This window comes from Glycine max, chromosome 20 (genome assembly GCF_000004515.6).
Source record: "Glycine max cultivar Williams 82 chromosome 20, Glycine_max_v4.0, whole genome shotgun sequence".
Lineage (NCBI taxonomy): Eukaryota > Viridiplantae > Streptophyta > Magnoliopsida > Fabales > Fabaceae > Glycine > Glycine max.
This window is the reverse complement of record NC_038256.2, coordinates 46,309,206-46,324,592: the sequence shown is the minus strand read 5'-3', so window position 1 is coordinate 46,324,592 and position 15,387 is coordinate 46,309,206. Positions and strand designations below refer to the sequence as shown.

Below are 15,387 nucleotides of genomic sequence, written 5' to 3'. Positions count from 1 at the left end.
TCTATATGATGTGGCAGCATCTGAATTCACATGGTACATTCTATCATTTATGTATTTTCTTTATATGGAAAGCAAATATATTATGTAATGTAAATGTAATGAAATAAATTGAACATAGAAATTCAGCATCTGAATCCACATACATTCTACCATCATTTATATAGAAAGCAAATGTAGTATGTGATGCAATAAATAGTATATAGAAATCTCTCACGCTTATTTATTGAACATTTATAACTTACATAAAATTAAGAATTTGTCTGAAACAAAAGCCAGAACAGAAACAGATGAACCAACCACGTTCCCCGTTGCTTCTAGTCAAAGTTTAACTCAAAAGCACTGACACCGAGTAGTGAGTTTCGTAACGAAAAGGAGCATGTTTTTGGCTTTAATTTCAACTCTGCCACTCCGCTCCTCACGCTCCCTCCAATGACTGAAAGCCAACCTTTTTTACAATTACAATTCAAGTTTAAGATCTGATCTGGACCAACCAAAAAGATTCTTACGCCACCATTATTATTATACTGCAAAACTCCTTTTTTCACTCCGAATAAGGAGTGTTCAAGTTCAATCATTGAAAATAACCAACTCTACTTCTCTACACCTTTTACTTCGTTCTTTGTGAGTTGAAAATCCGTGCTCTCTTTGAGACTTTTCCGTTTTGATCTTGCTTCTTCTTCTTCAAAACAGTCCCCTTTGTTTTTTTATTTTTTTTTATTTTTGAGTTTATGGTTTACGCTACATGAATCATGGTAAATGTTTCTTCTGTATTACAGTTTCATTATAACGCGTGTTCCAACTTGCTCCATTGCATGTCTCGAAGTTAAGGGGTTCGAGTTCAATCTATAGTGAGTGTCTCGAAGCTTCGTTTCGTTGATTGTTGTTTCTCATGAGTCGGTTAGATTGACTTTTAGCTAATAGCAACAGAGAAATAAATAAATAAAAAAAAGAAAAGAACAGATCTCTGTGTTAGTGTAGTACTAGGTAGCAGTGACAGGTTCTATTACTTTCCAATCTGTGTCTTATATAAGGTTTTTTTTTTTTAATTATTATACCGTACTAGGTGGCTGTATTTCATACTTTCATTTCATTTTTTTAGGTAATGAAAATGCCTGTTCCTAACGGAGAAGAGCAGGTTCTGTTACCTGAAAATGCAAGTGAGGTTTCAGAGTCACCCTCATTGAATTTGAACCCAGATTCAGTTGATGGGTCCCCACCTGTTTCCACCGTTTACACTGACGTGGGTGTCGTGCCAGAACACCAAAAGAACGAGCTTGAGCACTTGATATCCAATTTAGAAGGTATGAATGAATAAAGTCACACCCTTCTTTCTGTTTTCATTTTATTTTAGGCTTATGGATTTAAATGTGGAGATAAATGTTGCTAATGTTTTTTTGGCTCGCGCTAAATTGTTTGTGTAGGAGAAATCGAGGAACTGAGGCTCAAGCAAAAGAAATTGGATAAAAAGCGGAGAGAAGCATTGAGCAAGATATTGGACATCAAAGGTAATACTAGACTGATATTGTATTGACTAAAAAGCCTTAGTTGTAAGGTTAATGTTAATTGTTTACCAAGTGTTGAGGAATTGCAATTTGCTATCCAGGGAGCATTCGAGTATTTTGTAGAATTCGACCGAATCTGGTTACGGAGAAGAGAAAAATTTCCGAACCGGTATCGGCTGGACCAGAGAAAATTCAGGTTAAGTTCGGGGGAACAAGGAAAGATTTTGAGTTTGATAAGGTTTTTAACCAAGAAGCAAGCCAAGGTTAGTGTTAAATGTCGGTGTGTTTCCCAATTTTAATTATCTAATTGTAGTTCCAAGTTTTACTAAAGAGGGTGTATGTGCCCTTGTTTGAACCTCTGCAGAAAGTGTTTTCGTTGATGTTGAGCCAATTCTAAGATCTGCAATGGACGGGCACAATGTGTGTGTTTTTGCTTACGGTCAAACAGGCACAGGCAAGACATTCACCATGGTCAGTCAATTCAACATTGTGTTGCTATTTGTGCATGTGTTAAACACTCTTATTACTTAGTACATGTTAATGTGGTAGCATTGCTAGTGTATGATGATGGCATGCAATAATTGTTTTTAGGATGGAACAAACAAGGAGCCAGGAATAATTCCGCGTGCTCTTGAAGAGCTCTTTCGTCAAGCCTCTTTGGATAATTCATCTTCTTTTACCTTTACAATGAGCATGTTGGAAGTTTATATGGGCAATCTCAGGGATTTGTTATCTCCAAGACCATCCGGTAGACCACATGAACAATATATGACAAAGTGGTAACATTTTTTTCCCCTTTTCTTTTCACTCTAAAATTTCAAAGATTGAATTCCACAGTATAATGTGTCTGAAACTCTAGCCAACTAATGACTAACCCCTTTTTATAGCAATCTCAATATTCAAACAGATCCAAAGGGATTGATTGAAATTGAGGGTCTCTCAGAAGTGCAAATAAGTGATTATGCTAAAGCCAAATGGTGGTACAACAAGGGCAAACGGTTTAGATCGACCTCATGGACTAATGTGAATGAGGCATCAAGCAGGTCACACTGGTGGGTTATAGGTTTACTTAGATACTTCAAAGTATTTTAATGGGTTTCTCAGCTTGATAGTTACGTTATCTGTTTAGCTTCATATATCTAGCTTGACGAGGATAAGCATATTTCGACACGGGGATGCTTTGGAAGTCAAAAGTGAAGTAAGTAAATTGTGGATGATTGATCTTGGAGGGAGCGAACGGTTGCTTAAAACTGGAGCCAAAGGACTAACACTTGATGAGGGCAGAGCCATTAATCTTTCCCTTTCAGCTTTAGCTGATGTTGTTGCAGCTTTGAAGAGGAAGAGGTGTCATGTGCCTTACAGGTAAGTATTCTGCTGGTGTTGATTTGTCATTTTTAATTTATGTCCTTCTAGCTTCTAGATGTTATCTGTACCTGAAAAAGTAATTTAACTTCAAAGAGTCCCTTTTACTGCTTCTAGTTTTTTGTACTATCATTATTTCTTTCTAGACAATCAAAGTATCTATAGTTAGTTAATTTATGCTACTTCGCTTGCAGGAATAGCAAGCTGACTCAAATACTGAAAGATTCTCTTGGTATGATACTATTTCTTCTTTAGATAGCATACACTACCCACTTTTGCGCATGAGATGTAGTGATAAATCTTTTACAAAATTAGAAATTCATAGAATTTGAAATATTTACCCGTGTTAGTCTTTAGCTCATTTAGACTATTGAGTAAGAACAGGGAGACCCAATCAGCTTCTTTTGTTGATGTGTCAACATCTGTATGAACCATGCATTTGTAAATGTGATAAGATGGAATGAACTACCAATTTAGTCTCCTAAGTATTATTACCCTCTCTCTTAAGTAGTTCCTAAAGTAACAACACTATATAAGTAATTCCCTAAGCATTAAATTACCATCGATTTAGTTCCTAAATTGATGTATTCTATTAACGTTCGGGATCAACTTGAAAGGTTTTCTAATATTTGAAGGACTACTTATCATGATTTCTAATATTTCAGGGATTTTTTTTCTTACATTTAGGGATGATTTAGGAGAGGGTAATGCTTCAAGGAATCAAGAATGAAATTGATAGTTTATTTGATATTGATGGCTCGTGATTTCTGTACAGAGTATTTTGTTTTTTTTTTTTTTATCTAAAATATAAAATGTCTAATCTTTATAATCAAATACTTAAGGGTATGGCTCAAAGGTATTGATGTTGGTGCATATAAGCCCTTCCGAAGAAGATGTTTGCGAAACAGTTTGTTCCTTGAACTTTGCAAAGAGAGCGAGAGCAATAGAGTCCAACAAAGAAATGCCAGTGGTAATTTACTGAATTTTTTCTAAAGCAAGTTCCTCGGTGGTAACTGTTAGAAGATTGCTGACTACATGCATATATATACTGTAGGAAGTGAAGAAGCAAAGGGAGAAGAAGATTATGGAACTAGAGGAAGACATCAAGGAAGCCGTAAAACAGCGCCAGAATTTAAGGGAACAAATACAGAAGATTGAGTTGAAGTTAAATGAGTGTAAAAAGCTCGCATCAACCACATATAGTGTTGTGGAAAGTGATGACATTGCAACCTCAACTAGCCTCAAAGATGATGTCAAAGAGGTCATTGAAACCCCTAAAACATCCAAGAAGTCCATTAAAAGAAATTTCTCCAATTCAACGCCTCGATTCATGACTTCAACTGTTGCAAGTCGCCAAAGGCAAAGTGCTGCAGAACGAGACATTAGTACTGTGAGATTGAAAAGTTTTAGATCTATTATCTCTAAAAGTTCCAATAATTATTCATATTCCCAATCAATGAGTTACTCAGATATCCGCATCAAAGCAATACTACGAAGTTCAAATGGAAAATCTCGGTATGCTGAAGCAGATAGTGTTCCAATTCCAAACACTGTTCTCACAGAAAAGCCTAAATGCAATGATATGGAATCAAAAGTGACTACTCCTCGAAGCAAGATGGTTACATCATCAGACCAAAACTTTAGAGTTTCATTGGGTCGTCACAGGAGAAGGATGTCTGATCTGATCTAAGGGTTAAAAGACATCTTGGTTGCAGATTTTTTTAATGTGGTGAAGTGATTGCATGTTTAACTTTTTGCTGTTTATATTTGTCTATAACAAATAGTAGCGAGTGGTATGTTAATAGGTGTGTTTTCTTGGTCTTTTGTTTGTTGGGATCTGTTAATTACTTCATTAACATGATCATTCTCTGTTTTTGAGTTTGTTGGGTCTTATTAGTCATTTGCTTATGTGATTGCGTGACTATTTGGGGCCACTAACTTTCACTGAAGTTTTTCATCATGACCTTTATATGAATATAACAGTTATTTAGCCTTGATTAGTGGGAGTATGGATCAATAACTGAACTTTATATGAATACAACTTCTACGTTCAATTTACAATACAATTGTTGACAAGAAAAATAAAAAATGCAGTACAGGTTTTACTTTGCGACGACTAAAATAGAACTTTAATTTAGCAATGTCTGACACAATAAAACTTTCATTTCGCTATGCGTTCCTATCAGGGAGTGATTATTCTGTTTCCTTTGACTGCTTCCATGCGGGTAAGGTTGGAGATTGCAGATGAACTTAATTGGTTTTTGCTAAATATTACTTATATGGATTTGGATTCAAGAAATCCTTCGCAATTATCGTCAAACATATTGTCAGAATTGATTTTTTTAAAAAAAAATTCACCTATTAATATAAATACCTGTGCTCTACCGAAAAAATATTAATTGAATACAGTTTCACTCGCAAGCCTGGATTTTTTTTTTTAAAGTGCAAATGTGACTACCGGTACTTTAACAAGACCACCATGACCAACGACGTCGCCTACATGGTTTGGTTGTCGTAGGGAACAAGGATCCCTTTGAGTGCATCTGGATAGAGAATTTTAGCTGAGAAACGTAATTTATTAAATAATTTATAATCGAAAATTCATTGTTTGAATATTTTGTTTTAAAGAATTTAAAATTTTGAAATTTTAAACAACTAAAAATCTGAAATTTCAATTTCCTTCTGAAAAATTAAAATTATCTTCTTACATTCTCTTTCAAAAAATTGAGCTCGTGAAACATCAATCGGATGACGTAGAAAAACACGTATAACTAACACACCAATTATATCTTTTCTTTTTATTTCATTCATTTTTTTTCACCTTCATAATTTTAATTTTTTTTATCCAAACACAAAATTTTGAAAATAAAAGAATTTCAATTGAAGTATTTATAATTCTTAGAATTTAAAATTTCCTTTGGAGATATTCAGAAGAGAAAAAAAAATGCACGTCATGCGTATGACTATTAACAAAAAACTCCTGATAAAATATTTATCATGAAAAAACTTAAAAAGCTGGTGCCAAAATACTCTATTTCTTCATGGTAACAACCTTGACTCATAAAATGTTGAAGACCTTTTCGGTAGTATACGAGCTTCGTCACCACCACATTAAACCTTGAGCACATACTGCTTGGCCAAATTCTAGACATTTCCGGTAAAACGTACTTTTTTGCAAAAGTATAAATATTCTTGCTTTCAAGAACAGTAATTTACACATTACCGAGTTTTGGTTCCTCGGACAAGCTATCATCACAAATACAAAATGGCTCTGCAGTTGTTTGGTTGCAGCAGTTGATATTTTCCTCAACACAAACATTTTCCGTTACAAGCTTTGATATATTTTTTTCCCCTTTTATTGTGTTCTTGTTACCTTTATAGTTTATACGCACATAACTATGCAAAATGCCTAATTATTCACACTTGAAGCGAGACATTTCAGGGGGTTGAATTTACAGAAATCTCCTGCGGCATAGGTGGAGCTACCTGGTCATGATGAGATGGGATAACCAGACGCTGCAGAGGCTTTAGAGCCACTGTGAGTTGTGCAAACGAGGGCCGCAAATTTGGATCCCTGAAACGGGGACGGGGGGGCAGAAAAATGTCAAACTGGAGAATGAAGTGTAGTTGTAAAATTTCCTGAAATCATTTAATGGTATGTGGAAGAAAAAAATGAATAAAACAAACTTTAATTGAGCATGCTTACTGTTGCCAACACTCCCAGATTATTCTTGCAACTATAGGATCGACTTCCTTCGGAATATCAAGTCTACGGTTTTGGAAACCAACGGCACCAACAACTTGCATAGTATTCATTTCACTCCACGGCAACCTTAGAGTGGCAAGCTCCCATAGGATGACTCCAAAACTATAAACATCGCATCTGTATTTGAAATGATGATTAATAGAGATGCATTCGATAGACACAGCTATATATTGTTACAAGAAAAGTAGAAACTAGCACATATGTGAATCTAAATATATGTTCAAATGTTAAATTGCTAAAGTTTATAAATTTCCAGTATTTTGCTTCTCAAACTGCTGTAGCCATGTCTGCCAAGCATTAATATTTTACCACAAATATCAATAAAAATAAAAATAAGCTTTTTATGATTGGAGATAACAATCCAGTAATAGAACACACCAATGAAATAGGGTTTCACTATTAATTACCAAATGATTAAAAAATGCTTGCAAGTTAACAAAATGCTTTTCATCAAGCGAAAATCTGTAAGAAAAGGCCTAACAAAACCTATTTTACTTGTGAGATATGAAATTGTTATAAGTATTGTTTTAATAGGAGCAGGTCAGCTGCAGTGACTAGCTCGATACCATTCACATTTTAGAGACCCGGTAGAGTGAAGCAATTATGGACAGACATTGATTACACAAATAAGATATGAAATGACATGAAAATCAAGAATAAAAAAACCTTAAATAAATAACAACTCACTTCTCATTTGAGGGTTCATTGCGGAGAACTTCAGGAGCCATCCATTCCGGCTAACATTGATAAAATCATGTCAGTGGAATGTAGAGAATGCAGATCAGACACATGCTGCATGTGTCTAAACAAATGCACTACAGAATAACAAAGACTTTCTCATATTCTCACCGTTCCAGCAGTTGACTTGGATGACAAAAATGTGTTGTGCTTCAACCGTGACAACCCAAAATCACATACCTGTAGAAAGAGTGGCTTACTTTTAACTAACTTAGCCTAGATTATATAAAATAGCTCAGGAATTTATGTATACATAATTCAAGAAATATGTTTAGAAAAAAAAAAAACAATGACAGAAATATCTTTCACATTGTAGACACTAGAGTGACTAAACACACATTTTCCATGTGATTACAACTGTTCAAAACCCAAGCAAGCCTGACCAAACCTGAGCAACCCAACTCAAACTATTACCTGGTTCCGTTTTCAGCTTTAGGCTGGGCTGATTCAAAATCCAAATATCAGTTAAGATGGCTAAACTTGCTAAATTTAAAAACTGTTGTAACCCAACAATCTTTCTTTTACCATCATAAAACTATCATTCCAACAAGACATCATCATCATCGTCTTGTTATTATTTTATTGCACTACTTTTTATGGCACTCTTTAGTTATGTTATGCGATAATAAAGAATAAGCAAATATTATAACCTGCATAAGTTTTCAATCATATACCTTAACATTCCAGTTCTTATCAACCAAAAGATTTGGAGACTTTAGATCTCGATGAACAATTGTAGGTGTGCTGGTGTGTAAGCAATTCATGCCCCTAGCCTGTAAATTGGAGAATTTCAAAATGTGAAAGTTTATTGACGTAAATGATGGTTGGAAAGGAATGAGTGTAATTATTTCATACCACATCCAGAGCCATTTTTATTCTTCGTTTCTCATCAATCTGATAATTAGAGCGATGAAGAATTCGGTACAAGCTTCCTCTGCAAAATGGTACATTAGTAACACTGGTGAGACACCTAAGTATGAAAAGAGTAACATGGAAAATAGCTAAGGTTGCAAAGACCAATTTGGGCAACAAGAAGTTATCATTATTTTGTAAAAATATTTAATAATGAAAAGAGGGAAAAAGTTATATACCTTGGTAGATACTCTGAAATGATTGAGAGATTGGGAGGACGAGTAACAGCACCCATAAAAAGAACAATATTTGGATGACGTAACCTACGCATTATCCGTACCTTTCAGCAAAAAGATAAAACAGATTAGTTTTGGCCTTTAGGAAGATAATGATGGTGGACCTCTACCAATGAAACCACTGTCTGTCAACTTATTCTTTTTTCCTATTGGTATTTCTGCCCAAATCTTCTGAGTAGTTCTAAATTGAAAGTAACAAAAAGATTTTTTTTTTTAAATTCACAAGTTTACACCATTTCATTCCATTTCTCTTATACAAATAATGATAATAATAATAATAATAATAATAATAATAATAATGGTTCTATTCAATAAAATAAAATAAATTAGTACTTACTTCTCTTTTGAATTCTGACAATGCAGCACCTGAAAAATCCTGATCCAAAAATTTCTTCACAGCAACCTCCTGATATTTCAACAGCAGATCATCAGTCAGAAAAACAGAGACTAGAAATCCTTATGTTTTGGGGAAAACTTCTGAAATTAAGAAACTGGGAAATGATTGAGACTTTACTAGCCTAGTAAGACTAAGAGATTATCAGAGCCTTTTCATCTTTTTCCCCTTTCCTTTTCTTCAGATTTTCTGGGAATTTAGCAAGGGTGTAGTAAATACATTCCCCAAATTCTTTAATTAGTAGGCTTTGCACAAATTGAATCAACCAGTTATAATGTCGTAGGCCCATAATAAGAGATGATTATCCAGTAATATAGAAGGTTTTCATAATGGCTAGAAAACATAAAAATGGGTCTTCAAGACCTTCAACAGGCTAAAGCTTCCAAAGTGTTAATCTTGTGCTTCTCAGTTCTTAACAGAAGTTTAATTGACTCAATTAGGAAGAATACAGAACATCTAACCATTCATGAAGAAGGTTATCTAAATGATCTGAACAGGAAATATCTTTATATTATCATTATCATTATCATCATCATCATCATCATTTTTACATTCGAATCAAGCAGATAGAAGTACAGCATTATCATCACTCAGAATGAGAACATAAATTTTTCCAATTCAATCTACAACAATAATCTTCCCAGCAAGTATGAAAAGGAATTAAAGAACTCACTGTGCCATTCCAGTCGGCATGGTATACCTCTCCATATGAACCTATTTAAAACAAAGCATGAACATATATATTAAAATTTAAATTAAAAAAACTCCAGAAACATAGCTACAGTCATGCAACACTTAAAACACACAAGGAGCCTCCCCAACTACCACTAAACATACTTCTGAATCCTTGTGAATGGGTATATCACATGTAAAAATATGAAATTTTGAGTAGTTAAATAAGCTCGGCACAACCTTGGGACCATGCTTGCACAAATAGAAATAAAAATTAGAAGTAATTTAATCAATTGAAAAATAGGGTAGAAATTAATGCAAGATATAGGTCACTAATGATTGATTTGCATCTATGGAGATCTCCACTAAATTAAATAGTAAATCAGAGCAATATCAAGTTTTCAGTAAATATGAATGACATTTCAACAAGAAAATGAAGACAAATCATGTACATTACGGCATTACCTATACCAATTCTTTCACCAAGAACCAGATCCTCCCATGGAATCTCACATTCACCAACATCTACATCATCCAATATTGGATCAATCCTGTTTGTGATGGAATCAATTGATGAGCTAGGACTCTCTGGATCTTTTAATTTCAAATTGCTTCCCATGAATCTGTCATATGTACACTTCCTCTGATCATGATGTCTGATTTCAACATTTTCAGGTTCTCTAACTGCCTCTACCATGACATATTGAGAATCTTCCAAACCCCCCTGGTTAAAATCTGCATTGAGATCCTCAATCTGGTTCAGTTTAGGTACAGTAGGTGGTGAAACTGAACCAGTAACTTGCGCCAAAGTTTGAGCATTTACATCATTATTTATATTTGAATTATACAATGGTTTGGAACTACTAAGGTCAATATTTTCAGACGTAGAAGAACCATTGGAAACAAATAAGGGAGGGTTGTAATCATTAGGGTTATGATTAGTTTTCCTGGGGTCTTCATTGTAAGCAGGACGATTCTTCCACATCAGTGGCACTGGGGGTCTACCAGAAACAGTATTGTTTTTAGTACTTTTAAGCTCAGGAGGTTTATTTTCCACAGGTTTGTTATGCACAGGGGCTTTCCCCATTCCTTTTATTTGGAATGGGTTAAGATCTGCAAAAAGGTTCCGAGAGTCATTGGGGCTGATATTAGTATATGGTACAACATTGACATTCAATCTTGTCCCATCACCAACTGTATTCATTCCAAGTGTCCCTTTGTACAGAGAAGCACCAGACAAGGCTGGCAAATTGTCTAGTTGGTTAGGAGTCCCTTTATTAGGAATTTTAGAAGGACCAGTGCCACTCTCTCTACTCAAACCTAAGTTTGAAGGCTCTGACTTCTCAAAATATGGTTTTCCATTCCAGGGCAGTGAATAATCTTTTATCACAGAATTTTGACTACTACCTTCACCATGAAATGGTTGGATAGGTCTTGAGTAAGAAAATTCATTATCCTTAGTGGAGGGTAAACTTGGCAAAATCTTGGGATTGTAAGACTTAAAGGCACTATCCTTGGTGCTTAAAATATCAGCTGGGATAAGTGTCCCTGGAGCAGCCATGAGATCAACCAAAAACTCCCTGAAAGCAGAGTAGGAGACGTCAGTACCACAACATAAACTTTCTGGGTGAACTTATAGAGACATCCAATGATTGCCTCAACCATTTACAAGAGTACATAGGCATGCACATGATATACACATGCATACATAAATTAGTAAATTAACAAATACAAGAAAAATACAAAGATGTAAAAGCCTTAACCTTTCACCCTCCAACTTTATAATGTTGACAGCATCATCCTCCACACCAGTGTAATGACTACCTTTTAACAGTCTACAAGGCATATTAATGTTGTCAGCTAATACCTGAATGCAGAAAAAACAAGTATATTACACAACCAATAGATCAAGAAGTTTAGCAAATCTTGATAAAATTCATAATGAACCTTAATATGATCCTCTAAAATGCACACAATAAATACTAAATTTAACTAGAAGATCTATTCTCAAATCTCATGCAAAACTAGCTTTGCAACTACATTAAAACTATAAATTCAAAGGTTAAAAACCTACAGAAGTGTTAGAAGAAGTATTGACGAGCAGAGTCAGCCATAAGTTAGATGACTCAATCTTGATAAAGCGAGCAGCACTTTCTCACTTTCCCAGTTAAGCATAGTTACAGCAAATATATTTCTGAATGCATGCCCAAGCTAGACTAGCAGGGAATGTTTACTCTGAATAATTCTAAAGAAAACTATCTGAATTAATTATTGATAATTTCTTTTCAAAAATGTTTTCAAGTGATATAAATATTTAATAGTTATTGCAAATATCATGTTACACATTTTTTTTTTCTTTTAAAGTAGTTTTGTCTGGAATTTTTGTGCAGATTATACTTGGTTGGAATAACCTAACAACAACTTACATTATGGTTAACAAGACTTTAATCACCAATGAAAGTCATAATACTAACCTTGAATAGCAAAGCACGATGCCTAGAGAGCCCAATATTTAAGGACCCAAGAGGCAATACAATTGTGTGAAGAGATGTCCTTAACTCTGCTCTTGTTTCGGTCCATCTTGCTAACATGATACCAGCATCCTTTACAGGACCACCCATATGACTTGTAACAAGTTCAGCAAGCCTTTGTACCAAACTAGAGACAGGGCAGTCTAATGCAATACATTGTGCAATTTGTATCAGTTCTTCCAGAGCAGGATCAATTGTTTGATTAACAATGACCAACTCAGAACCTCCAGGGTTTGCTTCAAGATCTGTTCGAGATGGCATCTTTCCTTGCATTACTGAATCATTATAGGGCCCGTATACATCATAAAAACCATCTACCACTTTCTCCTCATAGTCAAGCACATTATATTCCTGGTCAACAAAATAGAAATGCAAGATAATCAAAACAGGTACAGTTCAAGAAATGGTCATTAAACGGAATAGGTAAAAGAAGCATAAATGTAGTTGAAACAAGTGATGAGCATTCCATGTTCACTAAATATAATTTATAATTTGATTATTTCTTTCTTGATGCTCAATGGATTAAAATAAATGAAATGGTACATGTTCACTTACTGCAGATGACAATGTGTAAGACAATGACAGAGTTAAACAATACCATATGATGAAGTGTGTGAGTGTGAAATAATAATAAGTTTACATAAAGAAACATTTATACAATCTTCTTAAAAAAGATATGCCATAGAAAGTCAATCACAGACACAACAGCTGTAAAACAATCAACTGCTGATTGTGGCAGAAAATTCATCTCATCATACAGTAAAAATGTAAACTGTGTGAACAAATGTTTGCCAAATTGCCACTGCACCAGTTTAACAATTCAATCATAAACATTCCTTTGTTTTTTTGTTCGACATCAAGCACACAAATAAGCACCCGATGATTCTAAATCAGCGATCCACATTTCTAATTTCTAGAGATACATTGAACTTCCAAAAAAAGCACTTAAATCTTCAATATCGTTTAACCTCTGTTTGCCCAATCAAATCACTCCAGAATATAAACAGAGAGCTGGGCATAACAACTTCTGCTAATGAGCAATAAATCAGAATTTAGATTCTATCGAAGTTCCGTCTGTTTCCAGCAGAAACCAAATTTTACTTCGCTGATCAAAAACAGATTTCGAACTTCACCGGAGTACTAGCCCTAGACACATATAAAGCCCCAAATCTAAGTTCCAATACACAAATGAATTCACTAAAAGAACAAATTAAAGTTCCAAACACACAACTGAATTCACTAAAAGTACAAATCAATAGCAATTCACAGCATCGCCTGAATTAATCACAACGAAAGAGCAACATTGCAGGAAGTGAATTTCGACAATTGAGCAAGAGCGCAAGACCTTACCCAGTACTGCCTCGACAGAGCCTCCGCCACATCGTCCTTGTTCCTCGTCGAATCGATTCGATGGCCTCCCAAGCTCAACAGCGTCGCCGCGTGGATCTGATCCTTCTCAGGATCCTCGCGGAACTCCGAATTGGAAGCGCTGATAGCTAGGGCTAGCTGCACCTGAAACTCTTCCTCCGACGAGAAAAAGTCCTGCCGATTCACCACCGGACTCGCGCCGCCGCCGCCGCAGCTGGGAGTTACCACCAGCGTGGACGGCGACGGCGACGGCGACGCCGAAGAAGGACTCGGCGGAGTGGCGGCGGAGCTCTGAGACTGATCGGTGGCGCACGAAGGCGACGGCACAGGAGGCGAAGGCTCATTGGATCGATGAGGATCGTGGCTGCTACCTATGTGAAGCTTCTTGAAGATGTTCTTCATCCTCTCCCTTTTGTCCCCCGTTTGTTTTTCTTTCTTCACTCTCTCACTCATCAAAGGGAAATTCTAAACTACAATCGGAATCAAGTTTCCGTGAGGGGTCGGTTCCTTTTCTTCGGTTTTTCTGTGTCGTGTGACTTTCAGGGGACTCAGGGGGAAAAGTGTTGGGAGGGAATGACCGGTAATAATATGGGCTCAGAATTTTCCTAAATAACCAAAATGACATGCACACTTGGATACGCTACCATCACCGCGTCACATGGGAACCTACGTGTCTCATGAATAGTCTACGTGGACCTCATAATATCTTAACTCTACTTATATTATACAAGTACGCTTTTTTCCTTCAATTCATGAATATTCTCATTAACTTTCTTTTATTATACTTTATTTTCTCTTTCCATAATAATTCTGTTACTCCTACTGCTAATTTTTTCTCAGATCTCGCAAACTTTTGTTATTCCTATGTTGATCATTTTTTCTTCCTTTTATTAAACAACAACCATCCATGGCTCCTTTCTTAGTTTCAATTATTCAAATTCTGTGTTCATCTTTTCATAAAATTGCTTGCGAATAATAGTTAGAGAAAAAATTAAATCGAAGGATTGAAAGTGAATACATACATATATATATATATATATATATATATATATATATATAAGCATAATATATACATCTATTTACTTAATGATTAAGAAATATTAGTGTTATAACTGTGAATATATCATAAAAAAATTGATCAGATTCAGATCATAAAGTTAATATTGGATTTCATAGTTTATTAGAATAATTACACAGCATAATAAATTGCCGTTTATAACAAATTTATGGTTCACTTTTTCAATTAAAAATAAGTTATATAACACGCTATGCTAGTAACAAACTTTTTAATGCGTTTAGTTAAACATAAAATTTTTAAATATTTGAAATTTATCAAAAAAAAAAATAATGATTTTGAGTTTCAAAGAGATTTTAAATAATAATAAAGAATGTGTTAAAAGAAAACTCGCATTAGAGAGTGGGTAATATGCGATTGTATACATGGATAAAAAAAGTAAAACTTGTAGTACAGTATAACAATCTTAGTTGAATCACAAGAATTTTGAGTTAGTTTATTAACCAATCAAAAGTGTTATAAAATAAAGTTTGAGATTTGAAGGATCTGTTATTGTGAATGATAGGACCGGAATCCAAAATAAATAAAATGAAAATTTTATTTGGTTAAGTTTTTTAATTAAGCTTATTTAAATTTTAAAGATTTAACTCTTTTAATTTTCTTTATTTAATTATTGCTTGACCCCAAAAATAACCAACTAAACATCTATCAATTTTTAGATCATTCATATTGAATTAACCTTCCATTATATAATTAATTTTGGAGTTTAATTACTTATTTAATCTTTATATTTATACAAACTTGATCCAAAAAAAAAAACAACTTGTACAATATTTATGTTTTAATTCCTACAGCTAAAAATTAGTTATTTTAGTACCTACACACACCTTA

General features: G+C 34.6%; 2 protein-coding genes across 6 annotated transcripts; one reads left to right on the top strand and one right to left on the bottom strand.

Annotated features, from left to right (window-relative positions):
• The first annotated feature begins 391 nt into the window (after nt 1–391).
• LOC100778856 (kinesin-like protein KIN-14U) lies at nt 392–4,854 on the top strand. Of its 5 annotated transcripts, XM_006606425.4 has the most exons (12): nt 392–621; nt 777–848; nt 1,100–1,301; nt 1,422–1,505; nt 1,604–1,765; nt 1,867–1,973; nt 2,094–2,281; nt 2,390–2,554; nt 2,646–2,864; nt 3,059–3,096; nt 3,707–3,834; nt 3,919–4,854. In XM_006606425.4, exons 3-12 carry the CDS (start codon nt 1,103–1,105, stop codon nt 4,552–4,554), a joined length of 1,926 nt encoding a protein of 641 aa, XP_006606488.1. In that variant the 5' UTR covers nt 392–621; nt 777–848; nt 1,100–1,102; the 3' UTR covers nt 4,555–4,854. The 5 variants fall into 5 exon arrangements, with proteins under 5 accessions (XP_006606488.1, XP_040869356.1, XP_006606487.1 ...); XM_041013422.1 differs by lacking the exon at nt 777–848; XM_006606424.4 differs by lacking the exon at nt 777–848 and having other exon boundaries at nt 393–752.
• Nucleotides 4,855–6,075: 1,221 nt separating this feature from the next.
• LOC100818780 (serine/threonine-protein kinase EDR1) lies at nt 6,076–14,054 on the bottom strand. Its single transcript, XM_006606423.4, has 13 exons — nt 13,464–14,054; nt 12,057–12,464; nt 11,346–11,449; nt 10,048–11,162; nt 9,584–9,624; nt 8,854–8,922; nt 8,460–8,560; nt 8,224–8,302; nt 8,043–8,141; nt 7,480–7,548; nt 7,318–7,367; nt 6,571–6,747; nt 6,076–6,438 (listed from the first exon to the last, which is right to left on the bottom strand). Exons 1-13 carry the CDS (start codon nt 13,932–13,934, stop codon nt 6,303–6,305), a joined length of 2,919 nt encoding a protein of 972 aa, XP_006606486.1. The 5' UTR covers nt 13,935–14,054; the 3' UTR covers nt 6,076–6,302.
• Between the last annotated feature and the right edge of the window lie 1,333 nt (nt 14,055–15,387).